Consider the following 24,821-nt stretch of genomic DNA (forward strand, 5'->3'; position numbering starts at 1 on the left):
CTCCAACACAAGAATACAAGATGTGTGGTATACCAATATATATGTTCTTGTAGCTTTCAAACGAGGCCAACTAACACAAGATGTGTGCTAATATAAAAATAAATCCCTATTCTTAATTTCCTGGTAGTGGTCTGCACATGCGGGACGAAGCTGAAGCAGAAGCAGAAGCAGAAGCTGCTATATGGGAATCCGATCACTTCACCATTCCGCCATTCAAGTACTCAAGTTTCATCTTGTCGCGTTCACGTGACAACCAAGGAGAGCCCAACCCGCAAATAGTTTTAATTTGGGCATTCATTACTGCATTTATGAGGAAGTCAGCTGCCCAGAGAAGTGTTTTGCAAGTTATGACACACGGGTCGGGTCGCTACACTCAGTCCAAACAGATCTTCAATACGCGACTGCCGACTGGGCATAGATAGAAAAAACCCGCTAATACTAATTTTCAACTTGTCCTATATCTCCTTAGATTAGATGAGAGCAGATTATCTCAACTCCCTCAAAGGTTACGGGTTATCAACTTCATCAACTTATCAGCCCTCTTATTTAATAAATCTATGCATGTTCCATACGAGTAAATACACCAGTATTCTATACAATGAGACCGAACACGCGTGATTAGTCAGTTAGCTACAAACAAATGCGTCTTGTTGTCTCACTTTCTTTAATCAAGTTTCCCTGTTTTACTCCTCTTTTTCTTTTGTTGGTGGGGGGACTGTGTCACGTTCTGGGTTGGTGGCACGCTCCCGACCCCTTCCTCGCCCCCTACCTCGACCTCGAACTATGTTGCTAAGGTGAGAGCACAACTTAAGAATCTATGGAACAGAAGTCAAGACAAGTCTTTTGAAAGTTTTACTTGTTATGGTGCCGCACGTAGGATCCCGTCACGGGTCGGTCCACGGTGCGAAAGCCCCCTGCTTCCCCTTGCGCCTTCCCTTGCTTACAGACCCTATTACGGAAACCCAATGGGTGATTTGTCCAAGAGACCACCCGAACTCTCCTTTGGGGTGATTTGTCCAAGAGACCACCCGAACTCTCCTCACTCTTTTCGTGGCTGGAAAACTGAATGCTTTATTTCAATTCGTGGCTCCTTAAATAGGAACTTTACAGAAGGAAATTCCTAATTAAACTCAAACTCCAACTTGAACTCAAACTCCTAATTACCTACTCCTATTAGTAACTCACTCTTACTTAAGATAAGATAAAGATGAGATTAAGATAAAGCTAAGGGATAAGGGATAAGATAAGGATAAGGTAAGCTGGCGGCGAGTTGGCTTGATGTGTCCAGATAAGGGTGGGCCCACCCCCATGAGCTGTCGTGTGGGCCCCGCCCTACTGCTGCTGCCGGGTGCGTGCGCGCGGCTCATGGTGCCACTGCCGCGTGGTGCGCGCGCGCAGTGCTGCTGCCGCGCAGTGCGTGCGCACGCCTCAGGGTGCCGCTGCCGTGCACGCGCCTCATGGTGCTGCTACCGTGCTGCTGCCTGGCGGTGTGTGCTGCGCGCCATGGTGCTGCTGCCATGCGGTGCCGGGCGTGTGCATGGTGCGTGCTGCCGTGCGGCGCGTGCGGTGTGCGCTGCTGCCTGGCGATGCGTGCTGCGCGCTATCGGCGGTGCATGCTGCAGTGCTGCCAGGCGGTGCCCACTGTTGTGCGGGCTGCTGCCTATGACTATGCCGCGGTGCCTTGCCGGATGGTGTGACCATAACATTGATGACATAGATTTTGTGTTCATGGATAGTCCAATGTTTTGTAATATTGAGGAAAGAATATATGGGGAAGGCCGAGAGGATATTTTAAAACGCATGGTCCTCTTCGGTAAGGCCGCTCTGGAGGTCCTCTACTATAAGCACACCCGGTACAGCATTCTTATGATCCACAATAGAGCACAACGGGGTCATGGTCCAGTACGTGATTTCTGTTATGTGGACCTCCCACAAAACTACTACAAACTATATGACCCAGGAGGTAGGGAACACTTCAATGTCCTTGCGGCTGGCCTGAGTGCAGCAGAGCGTGTAGTCACTATAAGCCATGGCTATGCCTGGGAACGGGAAACAAAAGAAGGTGGCTGGGATCGGCACCAAATAATCCAGCGTGACGCACGGAGAGACGGGGCAGTCCCTGTTGTTCAAACTGTTGCTGGACTGAGAAATTGTGTGCAGTCGTTGGATCCATTCGCAGAATCCCAAGCCATGTATCCAGAACACGAGCTTGAGGACAAGCTCGTAGTCCGGGAGGGGTGTAATGTTATGGTCACACCATCCGGCAAGGCACCGTGGCGCAGTCATAGGCAGCAGCCCGCACAACAGGCCGCACAACAGTGGGCACCGCCTGGCAGCACTGCAGCATGCACCGCCGATAGCGCGCAGCACGCATCGCCAGGCAGCAGCGCACACCGCACGGCAGCACGCACCATGCACACGCCCGGCAGCAGCACCATGGCGCGCAGCACACACCGCCAGGCAGCATCGCGCACAGCACGCACTGCACGCCAGCACGCACCGCGCACACACACGGCACCGCACGGCAGCGGCACCATGGCGCAGCACGGTAGCAGCACCATGAGGCGCGTGCACGGCAGCGGCACCCTGAGGCGTGCGCACGCACTGCGCGGCAGCAGCACTGCGCGCACGCACCGCGTGGCAGTGGCACCATGAGCCGCGCACACGCACCCGGCAGCAGCAGTAGAGCGGGGCCCACACGACAGCTCATGGGGGTGGGCCCACCCTTATCTGGACACATCAAGCCAACTCGCCGCCAGCTTACCTTATCCTTATCTTATCCCTTATCCCTTAGCTTTATCTTAATCTCATCTTTATCTTATCTTAAGTAAGAGTGAGTTACCAATAGGAGTAGGTAATTAGGAGTTTGAGTTCAAGTTGGAGTTTGAGTTTAATTAGGAATTTCCTTCTGTAAAGCTCCTATTTAAGGAGCCACGAATTGAAATAAAGCATTCAGTTTTCCAGCCACGAAAAGAGTGAGGAGAGTTCGGGTGGTCTCTTGGACAAATCACCCATTGGGTTTCCGTAATAGGGTCTGTAAGCAAGGGAAGGCGCAAGGGGAAGCAGGGGGCTTTCGCACCGTGGACCGACCCGTGACGGGATCCTATGTGCGGGACCATAACATTACTCCTCTTCATTACTTGAGAACATTGATATTTATAGCTTACAGGCCTAACAAACTTAGCAACTACAAAAAATAGTAACCACTAAAAGAAAACAACTTCTGGGAAATAGAAACTAAAAGAAATAGAAATTCCAGAAAATAGCAGCTACTAGGAAATAGCAACTGCTAAATAGTAGAAAATAGCAACTGCTAAAAGAAAATAGAGACTAAAAGAAATAGTAACTCTCTAACTCGCTACAACTAGTTATTTTGGGCTGGGTAAATTGCTGCACATGACAATCCTTTCCCCGTGGAAACGTCCTTGTCCTCAATGACACATAAAGTTTGGGAATTCCTCTCGAAGTTTAATCTCATCCTCCCAAGTAGCATCGGTTGTTGGAAGCCCCTGCCATTGTATAAGTAGTTCACGTTTATTCCCTTTGCCTCGAGAGTTTAGAACTGCTATTGGCTGAGGTTGTAGGTGACCTGATGTTTCTGATACTAATGGAAGAGAAGAACCAATTTTATCAGTTGTACCTAGTTGTTTCTTTAAGAGTGACACATGGAAAACTGGGTGAATCTTACTTCCTGGCGGAAGATCAAGCCGATAAGCCACCGAACCAATCCGTTCCAGCACCCGGTATGGCCCATAAAATCGCAGGGATAGTTTATGTGATCTTCTCAGTGCCAACGAAGTTTTCTGATAAGGTTGTAATCTCAGATATACCCAGTCACCCACATCAAATTCTCTCTCGACTCTTCCTTGATCATAAGCAGCCTTCATTCTAGCTTGTGCTTGTTGTAATTGGCTTCTTAGGTCTTTCACCACTTGATCTCTTGCTTGGAGCATGTCATCTACAGCCCCGACCTTTGACGTACCCGGAACATAGGAAAGCAAATTGAGGGGCTCTCTTCCATACACCACCTCAAAGGGAGTTTTGCGAGTAGAAGCATATAGGCTAGTGTTGTAACAGAACTCAGCCCAAGGAACCCATTGGACCCACTCCTTGGGTCTTGAACTAGTAAAGCAACGCAGGTACATCTCAAGAGTTCGATTTACTGCCTCTGTTTGGCCATCTGTTTGGGGGTGATAAGATGAACTGAAGTTGAAACTAGTCCCCTGCAATTTGAAAAGCTCTTTCCAAAAAGCACTTATAAAAGTGGAGTCTCGATCACATACTATTGAACTCAGCATGCCATGGAGTTTGAACACATTTTCAAAGAATATTTGGGCCACTTTTGGTGCAGTGTATGGGTGAGACATTGGAATAAAGTGTGCGTATTTGGACAGATGATCTACCACCACAAAGAGGACCGTCTTCCCCTTAGATGGGGGAAGGCCATCAATAAAATCCATAGAGATGTCGACCCATACCTGTGTAGGGATAGGCAATGGTTGGAGATGTCCAGCTGGTTTCTGATGATCTATCTTATGGCTTTAACATACATCACATTGCTTGATGTAATCCAGTACAACTTTCTTCATCTGCCTCCAATAGAATATCGCTTTTACGCGATGAAGAGTTTTGTAAAGTCCTTCATGTCCGGCACCATGGATTTCCTAGAGAATGATTGGGATGAGTTCTGAGTTTGATGGAAGATAGATACGTCCCTTAAAGAACATTACGCCATGTCGATTTTCCCATGGCCCAATAGCTTCTCCTTGCTCATATAAGTGATGAATTCATTGCAGCTCCGGGTGTGACTAGTTCTCGCCCTTAATGAACTCCAGCCATTGAGGAAGGGGGCTAGAGACTGCATTGAACTCCCCATGTGTTTCTCTTCTTGAGAGAGCATCTGCTGCCACATTATTCTTGCCCTTTTTGTATTCGATGGAAAAATCATAACCCATTAATTTGAACAGCCATTTTTGTTGTGGTTCTGTCATTATTCATTGTTCCCAAAGGAATTTGAGGCTGTGTTGATCAGTTCGAACCACAAAGTGACGTCCAAGCAAGTAAGGTCACCATTTTTTTTACTGCGAGAACCAATGCCATAAGTTCATTTTCATAAGTGGACAGCAACAGGTGTTTTCCTTTCAAGGCGATGCTGAAATAAGCAAGAGGTTTTTGTTCTTGCATTAGGACAGCCCCTAATCCATTCCCTGATGCGTTATTCATTCTCATCAACTGATTACTTAATTTGTGGTGAAGAGTACTGAATTGCTGATGGGACTCTGGAACCGCAGGTCTCGGAAGTCACACGCAAGAACAGAACAAATCCATAACAACATGCAGGTATTTTATGCTTATTTTCTGGTTTTAATAGAAACACCGATGCATGAAAGGGACCCTGCTGCAGTTGATGGATTTGAGGGGAGTCAGTTTGGTTTTTGTGGATTTAAGTCGCACATGATGTCAAGGTATTTTATGCTTATTTTCTGGTTTTAATAGAAACACTGATGCATGAAAGGGACCCTGCTGCTGTTGATGGATTCGAGGGGAGTCATTTTGGTTTTTGTGGAGCTGGATCATTAGCAGTCCCTTGCAAAACTGTACCCAAAACTTACACCTCTATTTCAACTTCAGTTTATTTTTCTCAAAGAATAATTTTGATATTGTCAAAAATTTTAAGTTACACATACACGTAACTGACAGCTAGTTAATGGTAGATACTAAATTGGCACGTATTGAAAGTTTAAGTATTAGATTGACACACTTTAAAGTTCTAAAACCAAAATGATACTAGACCCAAAGTACAGGGTACTACTAATCTACAACCTTCCCTAAAATCATTTCTTACTATGTCTATATCAACCCATGTCCTTTTTTGTCTAACCCTAGCCCACATGAACAAACCACCCATGTCTACTTTCTCCCATTGAACCTATTCCTAGGTTCCTTGGCACGAGTTTATTTCTGATCCTATTTCATTTCTACTTTTTCCAATCATCCATCTTAACCTTTGCATTTTCACCATACTCATTTTTTGAACACGTCTCTAAACTGCTCAGCATTCTATTCCATACAACATTGTTGGCCTTACAACTGTTTTCTAGATTAGACTCACCCCTCCATTTTGCTCATCTTGCTCTAATTTTGTGGATAATATCTTCCTCAACAATAAAAGGCATGTTACAAGCCTTAATGTTCCAGCGGGATGAAAATCTTTCAACCCCTACCACGGCTGACGTGTACGGGACTGGCATAGGTATTTATGTAAAAGCCATGGGCACTCCTGGAGACCGTTAGAGTTGATTAGAAAGACTGGAGAATCATTGCCATCATGTTCAGTAATTGTAATTATTGCAAATCATTTACTTGCAACGGCCACGAGCCTATATAAGTAAGATAAACCAATAAGAAAGGGCAAATTCATCTTCAGTGGGGACCCCTCTTTGAGCGGCGCTCCGGCGTTATTGCTTGAGGGAGTTTACATATCAGTTTTCATCTCTGAAAAAGGTATATAACAAGGCAACACCTTAACAATGATAAGATGAACAACAAACCTATTTTTCATTTTTTTTTCTCACTACATAGATAAATATAAGTGCAAGAAAAAAAAATAGAACTAATACAACATAAACAAAAACAGAACCAAAAAGAAACTAATCCACACAAAAAGTTCAAATAAATAATAACTTTGGATCAAGAAAAGAAATTAATAGCACTTTTTTCTTTGAATTAGGACAACTAGATTGAAAGGATGGAGTTTTGGAGGAAGAAACGTGGAAAACAATCAATATGTACCATTTACTAGTTGCTACATTTTGGAGCCAAACTAATCATGTCATTTATTTATTTTTTTTCAAAGGTCAGGAAATGCATGTTCATAAGGTGGAACTACTGTATGTGTGTGAAGAGAGTAAAGACTAAATAACTCGGCTAATTTTATTACAAGAGGGATGAACTCATCTCATGAACCAAAAACAAACCCCATAACTCTTTAATACTTGTCAGAAAACAATCAACCAAAGAGATCTTTAATTCCTTCCAGAAAAATGGTTTGTAGTGCAACTTATGTAGGAGCAGCAAAGTTAAAGAAAGGATTGAAAATGGGGATAGAAAAGCCCTTCTTGTTTTAGTGAAAGATATCCATATCCTGCGACCAAACCTGCAATGAAAACAATCACTGACAATGTTCTTATGTATTCCAGAAACTTGAAATGGCAGAAAATTTATCTTGAAGATAAATTTCAAATCTCTAAACAGTTTCCAATTTCCCAACTTTTACAGCCTACAGGTGAGCTATTACCTCAGAACAAAAGTAATATCTCCCCCATACCTTCTGTGGCGCCACATAGAGTTAAGGATATTAATTTGGTAGTTGAAAACAGCAGAAAAAGGCCAATTTCCAGCCCAATGGAGACAAGGGTGTCCCCCCTCCCAAAATGCTTTGCACCAGAAGCTCTTTTCCGCAACTTCTTTTCTCATGTTGAAAATATCTTCTGAAAAGAATACCAGTCTAGAGCTCCAAAAATACAGTTCATCATGAACCAACTCTCTTCAACCTCTACATCAGAACCTGCATTTTTGGAAGAGAGATGGTTACAACCAGTCATTCCCACACATCTGCCAGCGCAGCCAGTTGAATATTGTGACCACTTTGTAAATTATTGTATTCTGAATATATTCTTGAGTTTCACAACTAGCCTCCACTCCTCAATAGAGAGATCATCCTGTAAAAGTCGGGACAGGCAACAAAAAACACTTTATCTCCATTGTCATTGTTCATTAATCTGTGAGAAAAGGAATACCTACAAGAATTTATTGAGATTACCCGATAATTAGCTTTTAGCACATCTATGGACCTCCTTGTGATGTGGCTAACAAGCTCATCATTCTCCTCAAAGTGCCTTCCATACATCTTTTGCTGCTCCTCAGGATTTGTGCTAGCAATCTGTAAAGAACAACAGAAGCAAATTACATCCAGGATAATCGACTTCTGTAACCAACTTTACAACACTTGGGATCATTTGTGATTCCATTGCATCACCCTTTACCTTTATGGCCACCTTCTGGCCTTTCTTGGCTACATCAACCTGTTTGTGGTTGATTTCAATGGATGCAATCCTTCCAATGTCAATGAAATCCCTTGAAGGAATACAGATTGGAGTCCCAACCTGAGTAAAATGCAGCATATTTAGAATTATATTATGGACATGAAAAACATCTAAAAAGTACAAGGCTTCACACTCCCGAAACAGCGAGTTCGGTGGAAACAGTAAAGATGAAGCAAAGAAATACAATACCCTAGCAATGCCTTCAAGAACATCAACCCCCAAAACAATTGGATCCTTCTTGTTGAAAATGCAGTTAGGAATTAACTTAAGAACACATGGGAAGACTGCTTCTTCAGCAGCTTCTTTCTTCTTTTCTTCCTTGAGATTGTCAATGTAAGCCTTGAACTGATCGAACAAGTGATAAATTATATCAGCTATAAATATCTTAACACCGGTTTCATCTGCAAGCTCACGAGCCTCAGGTGTTACTTTGACATCGAATGCTAAGATTGTAGCATATTCCTTTTTCCTCTCAAGCATGACACTGGCCCTCATAACATCCCTCTTGTGTACAGGGCCTATGCTTATACCACTGACAGGTATATTCACTGCTGGGCTCTTTAAGAACTCCAACAATGCTTCCAATGATCCAAGAGTAGAGGCTTGTACACAGACACCCTCACCACTCTTGTCAATTCTGCTCATGACTGACCTCATATCTTGCATGGCTGCCTCTTTGATATCTTCCAGGTCATCCTGAGGCCCTACCACATATAGGCCAGTGCCTGCAATGGCATGTTCAAGGCCCTGCAAGCAAACATACAAAGAGAAAATGTCAGATAGTTGCACAAAAACTCTTTCTCTATACACCCAATGTTGGTCCCTATCTGGGGTCATGGGATTGTAGAAGTGCATTTTCAGAAAACATTGTTGATACTATTCCCACCTGTGCAGAAATCTTGATACCCTGTGCTGCCTTCAGCTCTTTATGATGCAAGAAGTCTCCCTGAAAATAGACAAGTTAACAACTTAGAGCTTTTGCTCGCCAGAGGGGGGGGGATCATATAAGACATTTTTCATCAAACTATTTGAATCCTAATCCTAAAATATAATGAAATGCAACTACAATCACAAATTCAATCTCTTCATATATTTTAGGACCTCCACGAGAACTTGTATAGGCTTGGCCCAAGGGGCTTGATTAGGGGTCTGAGGGCTACTATGCTAGAAAAGCACAAGATTGGACTTAGGCATACACCTGGGCTTAGGAGCAAGGTGCACCAAGTTCACCACTAAGTGTACCAGGCACATGTCTTTCAAAGGAGTAGTACCTGGGACAAGACAAATGTGCCTAGGCACACCTTTTAAATTTCAGACTTAGAACATATTTCCTAAAGTGTTTCTAACAATTTTATGTTACATTTACCTAGTAGTTTAAAAGTGTTAAAGCACAAGAAAAGTGGAAGGGCTTTCTAGCACCCGAGGCACACAACAGTGCAAAGCAATGTGCAAATTCTTAAAATAAATAAATAGACATTAATACATAAAAATATGAAAACTTGAATTTTAAAAGAAATCAAATGTTTTAAAAAGCTTTTTAGCACAAGATAAAATACCTAAGCATAACATATAAAACAAATTCAAAGTAAAAGTAAAAGCAAACAAATTTAGATTGTGCTAAAATGCTTCAAGCATCCAACACGTGAAATTAAAATATTCTTGTCTATCTCCTAATTGCATTACTTTAAGTGGCTAGTGTGATATTAGACATTTTGCATTCCTAATCCTATAGGAGGTTGAGGCCTTTACACTAATACCTCTTAAAAATCTGTTGAGAAGCACACATTGAGGATTTGGAGACAGTGCCATAGACTTGAAATTTTGGCCTGTAGTACAAGAGATTTTTATGATTTTGGTTAAGTTCAATATATTTTGTGGTTAAGGATCAGAGCTCAATAGGTGCTAAGGCAGATAGAGGCAACTGCAAGTCTGCTATTAATATGCACAAGACAACAGTGATACTACCCTCGGATCATAAGTAAAATTAAGCCATGAAGGGAGGGAAGGTCAGCGGGGGAAGATTGGAAAGAGGGAGGGAAGGTCAGTTCCTGCGAGCTAAAAGATGGAAGAAAGTGTTGAAGGTGGAAGCGAAGACTTTCATCTTGGAAGAAATCTGGACTAGAAATGAACTCTCGCTAAAGATTGTAGAATCGAGGAAAGCTTCTTTGCTTCTCGAAGGAAGGGCGGTACCATGGTTCCAAGGAGTTCTCGATGGAGCTAAAATAACAGAAAAATCAAGGGAATGGAGGTGCTGTCTATTGGAACAGAACAGGAAGTACGTAGCTGAAAGAAAAGAGAACAAGCACGGAAGATTTTTGCGAGAGCAGGAACACTTTGGTGAGGGGCTGAAGCAGTTTACCTGTTTCCCTGAAGGAAGGGAGGCCTCGGGATGGGACCAGTTAGCAGAAGCAATTCAGGAGTTTATGGTGGTAACTAATGACAGAGAAGGTGCCCTAAAAGATGGTCAAAAAATAAAGGAACAATCTGAAGGGCAGTCAGGGAAGGTTTTCAGGGAGATCCCAGGAGAGGAGGAGATAGGGACGGAAAGTAAATTGCAGATTGATGCTGGACTAGGTTTGGTGAAATTGTGGGTGAACAAACCTAAAGAGGATTGGCAGCTTAAACTTGTCCTCTCGGTAAACAAGAAAGTAAAAGATTGGGAGAGACTAGGTGAAGAAGTTCAACAGATATTGAAGACTACAGGGGTGTTGCAGATTTCTCCCTTTGATGACCACAAGGCTGTAGTGTATTTTCAGGGGATTCCTCTGGATTTTGCTACTGTTTCGGCTGTAATAGAGCAAGGTGTGGTGGTGTTGGAGAAATGGAAGCCATTATGCAATGTACACTTGGTAGAACCCACAGAACTTATCAATCTGAAAATTATTGGGTTGCCTTTCCATCCATGAAAGATGGAGGTATTCAGGAAAGTTGCGAAGCATTGTGGTGGCGAGATGGTTTCCTTTGATGCTTCCAACCTGAGTGCCGTGCAGATTAATGTAGCTGGAGCAAAGCCGGAGCTTATCCCAAGGTCTTTGGAATTAACTTCAGATAATGTAGACCTCAGGGTTTGGATTGCAACATCTACAGAAGCTAGATGGTGGAGATTGGGGAGGAGCGGGGAAGAAGAAGATGACGTGGCCTCCAAGGTTCGAGTTAACACTGGGAAGGAAACTGTAAAAGCAAGGGATAGGAAAGCAGTACCCCAGTCTTCCACTTTAATTGGCAAATCAGAGGATCGGGCTAGGACTTTTGCTCAGGTAGTAACGTCCAAAGGTGGAGAAAGTCTGTCAGAAGACTTTTTTGAATTTGAACAAGTGTCCAAAGGTGGGAACAGGTGGAGGTAGATTGGAACAGGAAGCAGGTGGGTTGTCATTTGATATGGCCCAGGCCTGCAGTGAGGGAACCAATACTAAACTTTTAAAAAGACTGGGTCAGGTTCAAAATTATAAAGATGGGCCAACGGTTGAGGTGAGGGGTACTGGTGGGCCCAGTCTTAAACTTCAAGTGGATGGTCCTGGAAATAAGACTCTAAGCCCATAGATAAATCAGGTGACCACTTAAATAGGCACGTGAGGTGGAACAAGGCTCAAAAGACTATGGACATTCGCTGTGGTATATCTTCGTCCTCTTCAGATTGGTCTGCAACTGGCTCGAAAGAAAAACGAATGTCTGGTCCGACTTTAGCGTGGCAGCCAAGACTGGTCTCTTACTCCAATAGCCCAGATAAACCTAATCCGAGATATAATCGCACGAGGTTAGAAGAGGAGGATTCTGCTTCAGACTGGGTAAGTGTAGATGATGAGTCTCTGAAAGAGGAGTTGTATGTTGAAGAGTCCAGCTATGGTAGTAAGGTTTGGGGAGGAAGATGACCTAGGATTAAAGAGAGGCTTGTACACTTCCAGGAGAGTTGGTTCGGCCTAGAAAGGAGTTGGAAAGAAAGAAGACAGACTCGGGTGAGGAGAAAGCCGAAACAGGGAGAAAGGGGGATTCAATCTTTTGTAAAGACCAGGAAATGGGTGCTTGTACGGTGTGTGTTGGCAATCTGGTTCCTCCAAGCAGAGCTATAAACTGCCCGTTTCCCACTGCAATCAATCCAGATCTTGATTTCGAGGGTCCTATTCCCAGCGAAAGTCAAACAAAAGGGGTTCAGGCTATTCCAGCAACTCATATTGCGTCTTCTTCCTCCCAAGGTTTGGATTGTTTTCGGGTTCAGTTTTTGGTTACTACCTCTGTTTCCCCAAGTCCTGTGTGTGTCTGGCCTACAGGTGATTCTAGCCCAGCTATAAAGTCTGTCAATTCGTTTGATTCAGGACAAGTGACAGAGGTAGTGGGGGAGATAAATTCAGAAGTAGAAGAGAGAGAACTTGGGGACAAAATTTGGGAGTTGATTTTGGAACTATTTAGAATCAGAATGGAAGAGGAGCTGAATGTGAAAGAGGTTAGGGTTGAGGAGGAGATTATTCAATTTCCCAAATACAGTGGAGAAAAGTGGATATAGTGGAAAATCAAAAGGACAACGGAAAAAGAAGAAGGGGTCAGGTAAAAAACTAGAAGGAAATGAGAAGGTGGAAGAGTCTAATAAGAAGGTAGGAGAGCTTTCTAAGAAGAGGAAAAAAAAGCTGAGTGAGGTGGAGAGGTTGAAGAGTGGGGTGGTTTATGATAAAGCGAGTGGGGATAGGATAGAAAAAAGGAGTAAAGAGGGTGGATTGGTTGGGGCTACCTGAAATGTTTGTCCATGAAGTTAATAAGCTGGAACGTAAGAGGTTTGGGGAGTTCAAAGAAAAGGCGAGTGATCAAAGACTTCTTGAGAAGAGAAAAGCTAGATGTGGTCTTAATACAATAATCAAAATTGACTGAGGTGGACAAGAAATGGGTGAGGAGCATCTGGTCAACAAGAAATTTGAGTTGGGCCTTTGCACAATCGTGGAGAGCTTCAGGGGGAATTATTACTTTGTGGAGAAATGAAGACTGGGAGTGTGAAGAAGAATTAATTGGGAACTTCTCGGTGTCAATAAAATTGAAGAGAAAGGAAGATGGGTGGGCTTGAGTGCTAACTAATGTCTATGGTTCCACCTCTTACAGGGAAAGGGAAGGTTTATGGGAAGAACTAGCAGTCGTTAGGGGTTTGTGGGATGGCCCTTGGTGTTTGGGTGGGGATTTCAACGTAATAAGATTCTTGAACGAGTCCAATAACCCTAGTCGTAGGATTACATCTAGCATGAGGAAGTTTAATCTCTTTGTGGAGAATTTTGCATTGCGGGATCTCCCTCTTCAGCAAGCAAATTTTACCTGGTCAAACTTCCAAGAAAACCCTATCTGTTGTCGATTGGATAGGTTCCTCTTTATAGTGGATTGGGAAGTTGAATGGGGGATTTTAGGTGTTACAGCATTGCCGAGACCTATTTCAGATCATTGCCCAATCAGGTCTCAAGAAAGACTAGATGGAGGCCCGTGCCCTTTTAGGTTTGAAAACATGTGGTTACTTCATCTAGAGTTTCTAGCTAAGGTAAAAGAATGGTGGGAAGTGGACCAAGTGGAATTCCGATGGAAGGGGTAATAGGTTTTACAAGAAACTACAATTCTTGAAAGCTAGACTCAAGATTTGGAATAAAGCGGTTTTTGGTAGATTAGAGCAAAGTGGAAATCAGTCAGAGAGTGCAGGAGCTAGATGGACTAGAAGCTGAAAGAAGACTAGGGGAAGAGGGTAGGGTGGAAAGATGGAATTTGAAATAGGAACTGGAAGATCTTCTTAGGAAGGAGGAGATAAGTTGGAGGCAAAAATCCAGGTGCAAATGGCTAAAGGAAGGGGACATCAATACAAGGTTTTTTCATTCGTTGGCAAATGGGAGAAGGAAGAATTCTATTTCAAAATTGGAGTGGGATGGGCAATTGCTGACATGGGAAGATGATATAGCTCAAGCTTTGGTTAATCACTTCAAATTAGCGTATGACAACCCAGGGAGACCTAGTGAGAGCTTAGAGGACTTGGAGTGGAGGGTGGAAAATAGTGTCTTATTGGAATCTTTGGAAAAAAGATTTGAGGTCCAAGAAGTGAGAAATGCAATCTTCTCCATGGATTGAACTAAAGCTCCTGGGCCTGATGGTTTTTCAATGGCCTTCTATCAAGATTGTTGGAAGATAATTAGAGAGGATTTGTTTGAGGTTTTTGAAGAGTTCTATGAGAGAGACAAATTTAATTTGGGAGCAAATGCAACTTTTATTGCCTTCGTTCCTAAGAAGGACACTCTCCAACCAAAGGATTTCAGACCTATAAGCCTGGTGGGAAGCATGTATAAGATCATCTCTAAGGTCCTAGCGCTAAGATTAAAAAAGATCCTCCCGTCTCTAATCTCACCGTATCAAGGGGCTTTTGTAGAAGGAAGACAAATTGTAGATCGAATACTTGTTGCCAATGAATGTGTTGAGGTTAGAGGAGAAAGGAAAAGGGGTTGGTTTGCAAATTAGATCTTGAAAAGGCATATGACATGGTGGACTGGGATTTTTCACTAGAGGTTCTCAAGCGGAGAGGGTTTGGGGAGAGATGGTGCAGTTGGGTAAAGGGATGCATTTCTTCATGTCATTTCTCAATATTGTTGAATGGTGTAGCTAGGGGTTTCTTTCCTGCAAAGAGGGGTATTAGGCAAGGAGATCCATTGTCCCCATTCCTCTTTACCCTAGTAGCTGATGTGTTGAGTGCCACGATTTCAAGGGCCGATGCTAACAATTTGATAAGAGGTTGGAGGATTGGTAGGGAGGAGGTGGTGGCCACACACTTACAATTTGCAGATGACACCATCTTGTTTTGTGACGGGGAGGAAGGGGAATTACAGAACTTAAAGAGTCTAGTGCTTCAATTTGAAAGGAAGTCAAATCTTAAAGTGAACATGGGAAAAATTTGTGTGGCAGGGCTCAATTTAGGGGGAGAGGAGGTGGATTCCCTAGCTAGGATTTTGGGGTGTGAAGTGGGGGGCTGGCCTTTACAATATTTGGGGCTACCACTGGGAGGGAACCCAATGGTTGAGAGTTTTTGGTACCCTGTAATTGAAAGATTCTCCAAGAGGTTAGCAAATTGGAAGAGGAATTACATCTCTTTAGGGGGTAGGATAACCTTGATCAAGTCAACCTTAGCCAACCTGCCAGTTTATTTCCTGTCTACCTTTAGAGTACCAATGAAAGTAGCTAACCAGTTAGAGAAGATAATGAGGGATTTCTTGTGGGAACCAGGGGATACTAAGAATGATCACTTAGTGAAGTGGGAGGTGGTTTCTAGGAATAGGGATGATGGAGGCCTTGGGTTAGGAAATATAAGATTAAGAAACACGGCTTTGCTGGGGAAATGGATTTAGAGACTACCGATGGAACATGACAAACTTTGGTCTAGAGTGATTGTTAGTATTCATGGATTGGCAAATAACGGCTGGGATGCAGGACTCGACCCTAGGGCTTCTCAGTGTTCTCCTTGGAAAGCTATTCAAGGTATTTTGCCTCTTATGCTTCCTTATTTCAAATATGATGTCTGCGCTGGAAATAAAGTCTTGTTTTGGGAAGATGTTTGGGTTGGTGAAAACTCCCTTAGAGATAGATTTCCTTCTATTTATTCCTTGTCTGAAAACAAAAGAAAAGTGATATCTTTAGTGTTTGTTGATACGTCTTCCCAAACATCTTCCCTTAGAGAAGAGAACCAACCCAAACATCTTCCCAAAACAAAAGAAGAGAACCAACCCAAACATCTTCTCTCTTTGGCTGCAGGTGGACTCCCTCCTCGAGCATGGTGAACCTCTTTGATCCAGCTTTTTATAGGCAACCAACCGTTCGTGGAAGGATTATGTGGACAGCCACTAGAGCTGCTGCATTGTGGTCAGTGTGGGAGGAAAGAAACAATAGGATCTTCAAAGGCAGTTCTAGACCCAAGGAAGAGGTTGTGGAAGGAATAACTACTAAGGTTATCCATTGGTTGAAATCCTATGATCTTTTTAAGGATTTCTTAGTTGAAGACATTTATAGAAGTTGGGGTATTGTGGCATCTACTACTACTTCCAAAGCTATGATACAGGAAATTTGGTCCCCACCGGCACAACAAAGGGTGAAATTGAACTTTGATGGAAGCTCTATAGGTAATCCAGGCCCATCTGGTATAGGAGGTGTTTTCAGAGATAATGAAGGCAAGATAATGGTTTTGTTTTCAGGTACAATAGGAGTTGGAGATTCCTTAAGAGCGGAAATCTTGGTACTACATCAAGGTGTAAAACTGGCCAAACAATTGGGCTACAGCAGATTGAGATAGGAGACCCTAGTTGGTAATTGGGTGGATGCAATCAGGGCAGCTGGGAATTTGGCAATATAGACAGCTGATAAGGGAAATTCTTAGCATAACAAGGGAGGTGGGTGTTTGGTTCAAGTAGGTAAGGAGATCAGCAAATGGTTTTGCTGACGCCCTAGCAAAACAAGGGACTGTAAGGGAGAGTCTTTATTGGGCAGTGCTGTAATGTTTGATGTTTATTGGATCAACCTTTTCTGATAAGGGTTGAATTCTGTATTTCAGTTTAATTTATCTCTAATGAAAGTTATCGTTTCTGATAAAAAAAAAAAAGGATCAGAGCTCAATTAGTATTGTTGTTGTTTCTTTAGTGAAAATTTTACTATATCCTATATGCAACAACTAGAACTTTAGGTATTCAAAAGGTCTTTGGTTTTTGTTTCTTTTAAAGTTAATAAACCATTACTATTGCACAAGCACCCAAAAATGTAATTTAGAAGTTAACCATTGTAAAAGTTTGAACCACATTAGAATGGATAAGAAATAACTAAAAAAAAAAACTCATAAAAGTGTCTGCATGGGCCAAGGTGCAAGGTGCACTAGGATGTGCCTTTGAAAGGAGTCATACCTAGGTTGAAGCAAGGTGCACACCTTAAAATGTGCTTTATTTGTGCACCTAGATATGCTTAAGACATCTTTTAAAACATTGCTCTTATAGATGCCTAGTTAGATTAACCATGACTGATGCAAATATATAAGCACAAAATTTCGACCCATGCTGTAGACATATTCTAAGTTCTAACTAGGAACTTACTCTTCTATTTTTGATAAATAGGAACTTAACTCTCTCTTTAGATGCTCTAGTGATAACTTCCCTAAACCCACCATATTATCTCCCTAGGGACCCCATCATATGCTTCTCATAGATCAATAAGAGCCATGTGAAGGTTCCTCCTCTTTCTTAACTTGCATATCAACTTTTTAAATGAAAAAGATAGCTTCGATGGTTGGCATCCATGGCATGAAGTAGAGTGATCATTTTCAACCCAGCCTGGCCCAGCCCGCAATATATTATTTATATATATATTAAGTACATACTTGTGTACATGTTCTATATTATATTATGTACATTTATTCATAAAAAAATATATTATGTATATAAATATTATAAAATAATACATATTATAATATATATATTATAAAATTTAGTTTGTAACTTAGGCCCAAAGCCTGGCCTGGCCCAGCCAATGATCACCCCTAGCATGAAACCAAAGCTGTTTAGGTAATTAAATAACACCATTACATTGCAAAAAACATGCCAAGAATCTAGGTGATCAACTTAAATGGACACTTTAATTTCTAGAATTAAACAAGAAAACGAGGAAAGACAATAGCAGTATACTAGACTGCGTATTAAAGACAAAAGAAACCAAAAACTAAGTAGATGAAAATGTTGATTTAGACTGGAAAGAATGAAGAAAATAATGATGCATCATATTGGCTGTGCATGGAAGCTTGATAGTTGGGTCAATATCATCTTTCCAGGTTCAGTGGTTTCATACTTTCATGTAAATAAGGGCAAGATGACAACTAAAGCAAAATAAAATAATGAAAGAACTCTGACCTTTACTCGGATCTCCTTCATTGGGTGAGGGGTCATTAAAGAGCGGATTGTGGTAACAATGGGCCCCTGCAATCATAATACTGACACATGAAAATCCTGAAAAAAACATACATATGCATGTATTTCAATAAAGATAAGCGGCTTACCTGCATGCCACAAACAACTATTTGATCTCCCTCATGAAGCACACCATTAACTAATATGACATCAATAGTTGTCCCATGGCCTTCAACAACTTTAACCTCCAACACCGTACACTGAACAGTCCCATCCCAAAATTAGAGATAGCAGATTCCACCAATTAGATGCATATAGCTAACTGAACAGTGACCAGAGAAAAGACACACCTGTACTTCATTGCTAAACATAAGCTTTTCCACCATAGTTTTCTGAGTCCACTGCACCAACAGCAACAGAAGATCTGGGATGCCTTCACCACTGTTATATTCCCAGAATATCAGAAGATCAGAATCCAACCAGAAAAGAAATGGATTAACAACATCCACAAAAAAAGGAAAAAAGAAAGAAAGAACAAATGAAAGAAAGGATAAAAGAGAAAATAAAATCAAACAAAAAACAAAAGCATATTCTATTTCTTATGCAACTAAAAGTAAACCTGGCTGATTCTCTAGCTAAGGATAGGATGACAATGTCCAGTCTAGTTTGCAGGGCACCAGGCTTAGGGATGCAGCCACCTGGCCTGATTACACATTTCTAATCAGAAGGCTCATTCAGCTAGATGCTGTGTTTTATCCCACACTTGAAAGATTCTTAAGTGCAGGGTTATTTCCTTATTTTATTAATAAGTTTTTTATCATGGTTACTGATCCAAAAAAAGGTACATATCAATTGCACTTATAGGAATAATACTGAAGTTCCCCCTATTTCTTTCTTTTTGTAGTACAAAAGTATACAATTTCCCTATCTTGTTCATCTATACATTTCTAATCATCGGGGTTAGTCAGCTACATGTGTTTCATACTCTATGCTTGAAGATTTCTTAGGTATAGGATTTTCTCCTCGTATCATTGACAAACTTTGTTTGATGAAGGTTAGTAATCCAGAGGAGAATAAAAAGGTCATCAGAAATAAACCTGATTGCACTTGTAGGAACAATACTAGAAGTTTCCCCCATTTCCTTGTTTTTGTAGTACAATTCCGTATTCAAGCCCTGCTCCTTGAACTGGGTAATAATCTGGGAACAATAAAGGGAGTTATAACCAGGTTAGCCTTTGACAAGCCTCAGCACAAAAAAAGGGGATCCAGATATACATTACCTGAGTAAGCCTCATTTTGAACTCATTTTGTACATCGTTAGATTGTTGCTTCATAGCTTTCACAATAGGTGCATTTGGACAAGTCTTCCACCCATATAACCTGTCCACCTTCATGGCCAAAGGAAAAATAGGGAAACATGAATAAATTTACCAAAATGAACATGTTTTGTGCTACATCACCAGAAAGCAGAAATATTGTAGGGTTAACAATTTAGGAGAAAAACACACCTTATTCAATCCAACGATGAATTCTGTATTCCTCATTTTTAAAAGATTGAGAGATTCAATTGTCTGTGGTTCTAGGCCATGCATTATGTCGACAACTAAAATTGCAATATCACATAAACCTGAACCCCGTGACCGTAAGTTTGTGAAGGATTCATGTCCTGGTGTATCAATTATTAGAAGACCAGGAACTCGCAATGTTGCATCAGCTTTTAGCTCTTTGGTTCTCTGCCTAATGTTCTCTGCTGGAAAGTAGGTTGCCCCAATCTGCTGTGTAATCCCTCCAGCCTCTCCCTGCTGAACATTTGTGCCTCGTATGCAATCTAAAAGCTTGGTTTTGCCAGTATCAACATGACCCATAATGCAACAAATTGGAGAACGGAGGTTTTCCGCACTCCGGTTTGAAGGAACCTCTGTAGACTGCATTTTTCTTTTCACTGGACCTTCTTTTTTCATATTCTTGGCTGTGACTTCAATCTCTTCTTGATCCTCTTTACTTTCAATGCTTTTTGTTCTCATAGGTGAGGGAGCAATAGCCTTCTTTGCAGCAATTGTGGCTTTGGACACTGGAGGGGGCGCTCTTACTTCACCAGGAGTCATTGGTTTGACAGGTTTCATCTCTTTCTTCACCACAGGCTCAGGCTCAGCATCTTCCTCAGCAAACGCACTCTTAGAAGGCAAGTTCACAACAGCATCATCCCAACTCTTTGCATCCCATTCATCATCATCATCTTCATCTTCATCCTCTATACCATTCTCTTCAACCCCATGATCAACTTCAAGTTTCTCTTCCACAGTTGACACCGACTCATCAACTTTCTCAACTTCCAGCTGCTCAACCTCAGCTAAAGCATCCTGTTGGGTTTCCTTTAACTCTATCTTGTCCACATCTTTTACAGGGGCAATATCATTTGTTTGTGTGGAACTAGGCTTTGTCTTCTTTGTCTGATATATTGGTCGTTTTGTTGTTGTAACACCAGTGTCTGCAGTAGGAAGCATAATACCACCCTGAGCAAGAAATTGGTTCCTCATTGCCTCCAGACGACGAGCTTCTTCTTTCTGCTTACCTGTTAAGAGCTTTCCTTCCTGCTTCTTCTTTAAAAGCTTCTCCTTTTCTCTTTCCTTTTTCCTCCACTTGGCCTCCTCAGCCTGCCTCTCAAGTTCCTCTTGTCGACGTCTCTCCTCTTCTTCTTTTCTAAGCCTTTCCTCTTCTTCTCTCTTCTTCCTTTCTTCAGCTTCTTTGCGTCTTGCCAGTGCCTCCTGCATTTCTCTAACATGTTTTGGAACCTTCTTGTCTGAAACTTTGCTCTTGGTTTCTTCTGCTTTTTCCTCCTTTACCTCGACTGCAGCTGCTGCAGCTGCCTTCTTCTCTTTTTCCTTCTCTTTCTTCTTCTTCTTCTTCTTTTTCGCAGCTGCAGATTCCCCAGCTTCTGCTTCAGTTTCCTTCTCACCCTTGTCATCAAGTGGAGCAACTGGTTCAGATTGAACCAGATCCTTTTCCTCTTGCGGAGAATGAGCAATAGGTTTGGGAAGAGGAGGGCCTTCACCAAGCTCTGCAAGAATTTTGTCAAGGTCATCCTCCTCCTGGGCAGTCCTTCCACTCTTCTTCTTCTTCTTTTTGTTCTTTGATGTCTCCACCATATCCTCACTTCCCTGGTTACTAGTTTTGGCATCAATCACATTATTTCCATTGGCTTCATTACTACTGCTTCTTAGAGAAGGTTGCCCAGTTTCAGTTACAGCAGTCGCTTCATCTTCAAGGCCTGTGCCAAAACTGCTGGCTGCAAAGAGACTAACATTTTTCTTTGACTTCGAAGGCTTCTTCTTACCAGAGAAAGCAATTGCTGGGGCATCTTCATTCTCCATTATGCTTTCATCTATGGTGTCATCACCAGACTTGGTGGATGATTTCTGCTCAGATACAGAAATATCATTGCCATCATCTTCATCAAGGAGAGCAGCACCAAACAAGCTACTGCTTTTCTTGGAAGAATTTGATGATTTCTTCTTACCAGAGAAGGTAACCAGAGCATCTTCATCCACTTCTTTATTTTCATCATTGGTTTCGACCTCATCCACAAGGCCAACAAAACTAGAGGCAGTAAACAAACTACTACTCTTATTAGACGATTTGGAAGACTTCTTCTTGCCAGATAAAACAATTGCAGTATCATCATCCCTAGTTTTATTTTCCTTGGTGCTTTTCTGTGCAGATTCATTATTTTCAAGACCATCACCTTCATCGAGAATGGCGTCAAAAGAAGAAGCAGTGAACAGACTATTGTTCTTCTTGGAGGATTTCGAAGATTTCTTCTTACCAGTGAAAGTAACAACGGGCTCTTCCTCTTCCTCTTCTCCAACGTCATCCTCCTTGACAGAAGTTCTGAGGGGACGTTCATCATCTTTATCCTCCCCCACCTCCTCCTCGTCAAGAGCATCAAAAGCAGACGCAGTGAACAGACTCTTATCAGTTTTCTTTGATTTCGACTTCTTCTTACCAGTAAGCACAATAGCTGGAGCATCGTCTTCCGCTTCGTCTTCTACGGTCTTCTCTTCCTCGTCAAGGGCATCGAAAGCAGATACAGTGAACACACTGTTACCAGTTTTCTTTGATTTCGACTTCTTCTTACCAGTAAGCAAAATAGCAGGAACATCGTCCTCCACTTCTTCTTCTACGGTTTTCTCTTCATCTTCATCTTTGGGCTTTGTTGCCTTGGAGTTGCCCTTCTTCCCCTTCTTTTTGCCGGCAATGGGCATGATGTCATCCTCGTGGTTTTGATTCTCGGAACCAGATTTCTGTTGATCCTCGGACACCTCAATCCCAATGGAGTATTCTTCGTCGTCGATGGCATGCCCTTTCTTCTTCGATTTGGCCCCACCCTGAGAAACAGCAGGGTTCTCGTCGTCCCGCGCTGAAGGCTTCTTTCTACCCATATAGATTAAACAATTTTTGTCTCCACAGAATCGGATTCAGAATAGAGCTCAGCCTGCAAAGAAAAATGAAACTAAAACCTAAGTAACTATAAGCACTGTAACCCAAATAAGCAGATCTCTACTTATACCCTCGACCACAGGGAACTGATCAATCGAAGCTTCGAAAAGAAAAACCCTAAATCAAAAGAAGGACCAGAGAGATCGTGTGTAGATTAAGACAGTAATGTATAATGACAGAAAGTAGACAAAAGTGGTAAGCGGGAGACAGAGAGACGCAGAGAGAGAAAGAGAGAGCTCACCTGTTCTGGTGTTCGAGACTACGAGTACGACGATAGAGAAGTCTTCCTATGACGATAGACTGATCTGAATTCGACGAGGAATCGAACAAGAGAAATAGTGTTAAGGGGTTTGGGTTTGTGTTGCAAGTTGCAACAAAGAAGTAACTCCGAAATCCAGGATTGAGCTGCAATAAACGAACAGCAGACATGCAAGACACAATGAGTAGTACCAACTCGGAGGAAGGCCGTTTCTCTCTGTGCGTGAGCCGTGAAGCGATTTTACTTAGGGATCTAACTGGGCTGGGCCATAGAGTAGGCCCTTAAAATTATCCTCTAAGCCCTGGGCCCAGTTTAATATGGACTTTAGCCTAGAGCTGTCAGCTGTCAAGGATTCGGGCCTAGCCCGGGAAGGATGGAATTGATTCCGAAATCCGAACCAAATTCTATCGAAGCATCGGTTCTGTAATCTGTAAGACCAGACCTAGAACCGACTATTAATCGGGTCTTACCCGACCCAATTATACTTGGTATGTATAATTAGCTAAATTTAACAAGTTGCAGCTTCATTTTTGATAATACAGCCTTAATAAAAATGGCAGTAAATGGCAAAGTGCTTATATGTTGATAAAACAAAGTTTTTATTTTGTTTTGAAATTTGTCCTTTCAGACATTACATTATAACAAAATTTATAAAAAAAATTAAAAAAAGCTTTATAAATTATATGCAAATGTGCACATGCTTTAGACACGGCAATTTAGATGAAGATGATGTAATGATAACAATAATAATTTGTCCAATTTTTTCTTCAACTTTTTTTAATTTTTTGTATGTATTTCCATTTTAAAATATTATTGTTTACCTATGACAATATGGATTGATCCATTTTACCTAAATGGTTGAATTTTTCATCCATTATATGGATAGAAGAATAATTTGAGTTTTGTTTTGGGTTAGTTTTAGAGAGTATGATTTCTATTTTGTCAAATGTATTGGATATAATATAGGTGGTACAATTTATTGATGAGAAACACTTTACATATAAGATTTAATGAGAGGATGAGGATTGATATTTTAGATTTAAATTTAATAAGTAGGAATTGATTGAAGTGAAAAGTATCTAAATTTAAATTTAATGAAAATGCATCACAAATGCTTTACCAACCAGATCTGAATTATTTACCCACCATATCCTATTCAATAAATCATGCCCTCTTTGCCAAGGGGAGGATGAAACGATAAAACACATCTTATTTTACTGTCCTCTCTCTCAGCAGATCTGGTTCGGATCATCCATGAGCCTAAAGACCGCTTCTCACCCAAACTGGTCAGGTCAACTACAGACTGGCTTGTGCAGTCGAGGACTCTTGGTAATGGATCAGCCAATTCTACTTACCTGTTTGTTGGCGGATTTGCAATCATGTGGCAGATTTGGAGAACGAAAAAGGCCTCGTTTGGTTTGCAGGAATATGGGGTCTGAAATTGGAATCTATTTCTATTATTGTTGGAATAACATTCTTCCATTTGAAGGAATATAAATAGTCATTCCCCGCCCTTTTCTTAAGAATGAAATTTCATTCCTATTGATTTCATTAATTCACATTCTCATTCCTATATAAATTAAACAGACTATGGGAATAGATCATTCTGATTTCGATTTCAAAATATTTTAATTCCGATCCTGATTTCAATTCTGCCTGCGAACCAAACAGACCTTAAATGTTTTTTAAGGTAAACCTTTCGAGCCAATGAAGATAATTGTAAGTTCTCATGCATTCAATGTATGGTGTTACGTGGACTTCAGCTTCTGGCATTGGCATCATCCTTAGAGACTCCCTCTCAACCATGGTTTTCAAAACCGGATTGGACCGGATAGTCGGACCGAAAAAACTGGGAATCGATCACTTGACCGGTTCCGTTTTCCCCAAAAACTAAATTTTCCCTCAAAACCATTGATCTTGGTCAGCGAACCACTGAACCGGATGGTTAACTGTTCAAACAGTTTTGACCAATTTTTTTTTTGTCAGAACAGGTCGAGCATTCAGTTCGAACGATCGAACTGTTCGACCCGATAACCAAACCCTTGACCGGTTCGATCACCGGGTCGGTTTTAAAAACCATGC

The 24,821-nt window shown here is 41.7% G+C and overlaps 1 protein-coding gene across 1 annotated transcript; it reads right to left on the reverse strand.

Annotated features, from left to right (window-relative positions):
• Nucleotides 1–6,810: 6,810 nt before the first annotated feature.
• Nucleotides 6,811–22,954, reverse strand: LOC104606686 (uncharacterized). Its single transcript, XM_010272014.3, has 13 exons — nt 22,722–22,954; nt 19,492–22,475; nt 19,264–19,371; nt 19,081–19,181; nt 18,334–18,424; nt 18,133–18,243; nt 17,987–18,052; nt 8,992–9,051; nt 8,295–8,852; nt 8,046–8,165; nt 7,823–7,942; nt 7,328–7,721; nt 6,811–7,156 (listed from the first exon to the last, which is right to left on the reverse strand). Exons 2-12 carry the CDS (start codon nt 22,420–22,422, stop codon nt 7,656–7,658), a joined length of 4,332 nt encoding a protein of 1,443 aa, XP_010270316.1. The 5' UTR covers nt 22,423–22,475; nt 22,722–22,954; the 3' UTR covers nt 6,811–7,156; nt 7,328–7,655.
• Between the last annotated feature and the right edge of the window lie 1,867 nt (nt 22,955–24,821).

Source organism: Nelumbo nucifera, chromosome 5, assembly GCF_055504915.1.
Source record: "Nelumbo nucifera cultivar China Antique chromosome 5, China Antique-T2T, whole genome shotgun sequence".
NCBI classification, from domain to species: Eukaryota; Viridiplantae; Streptophyta; class Magnoliopsida; order Proteales; family Nelumbonaceae; genus Nelumbo; species Nelumbo nucifera.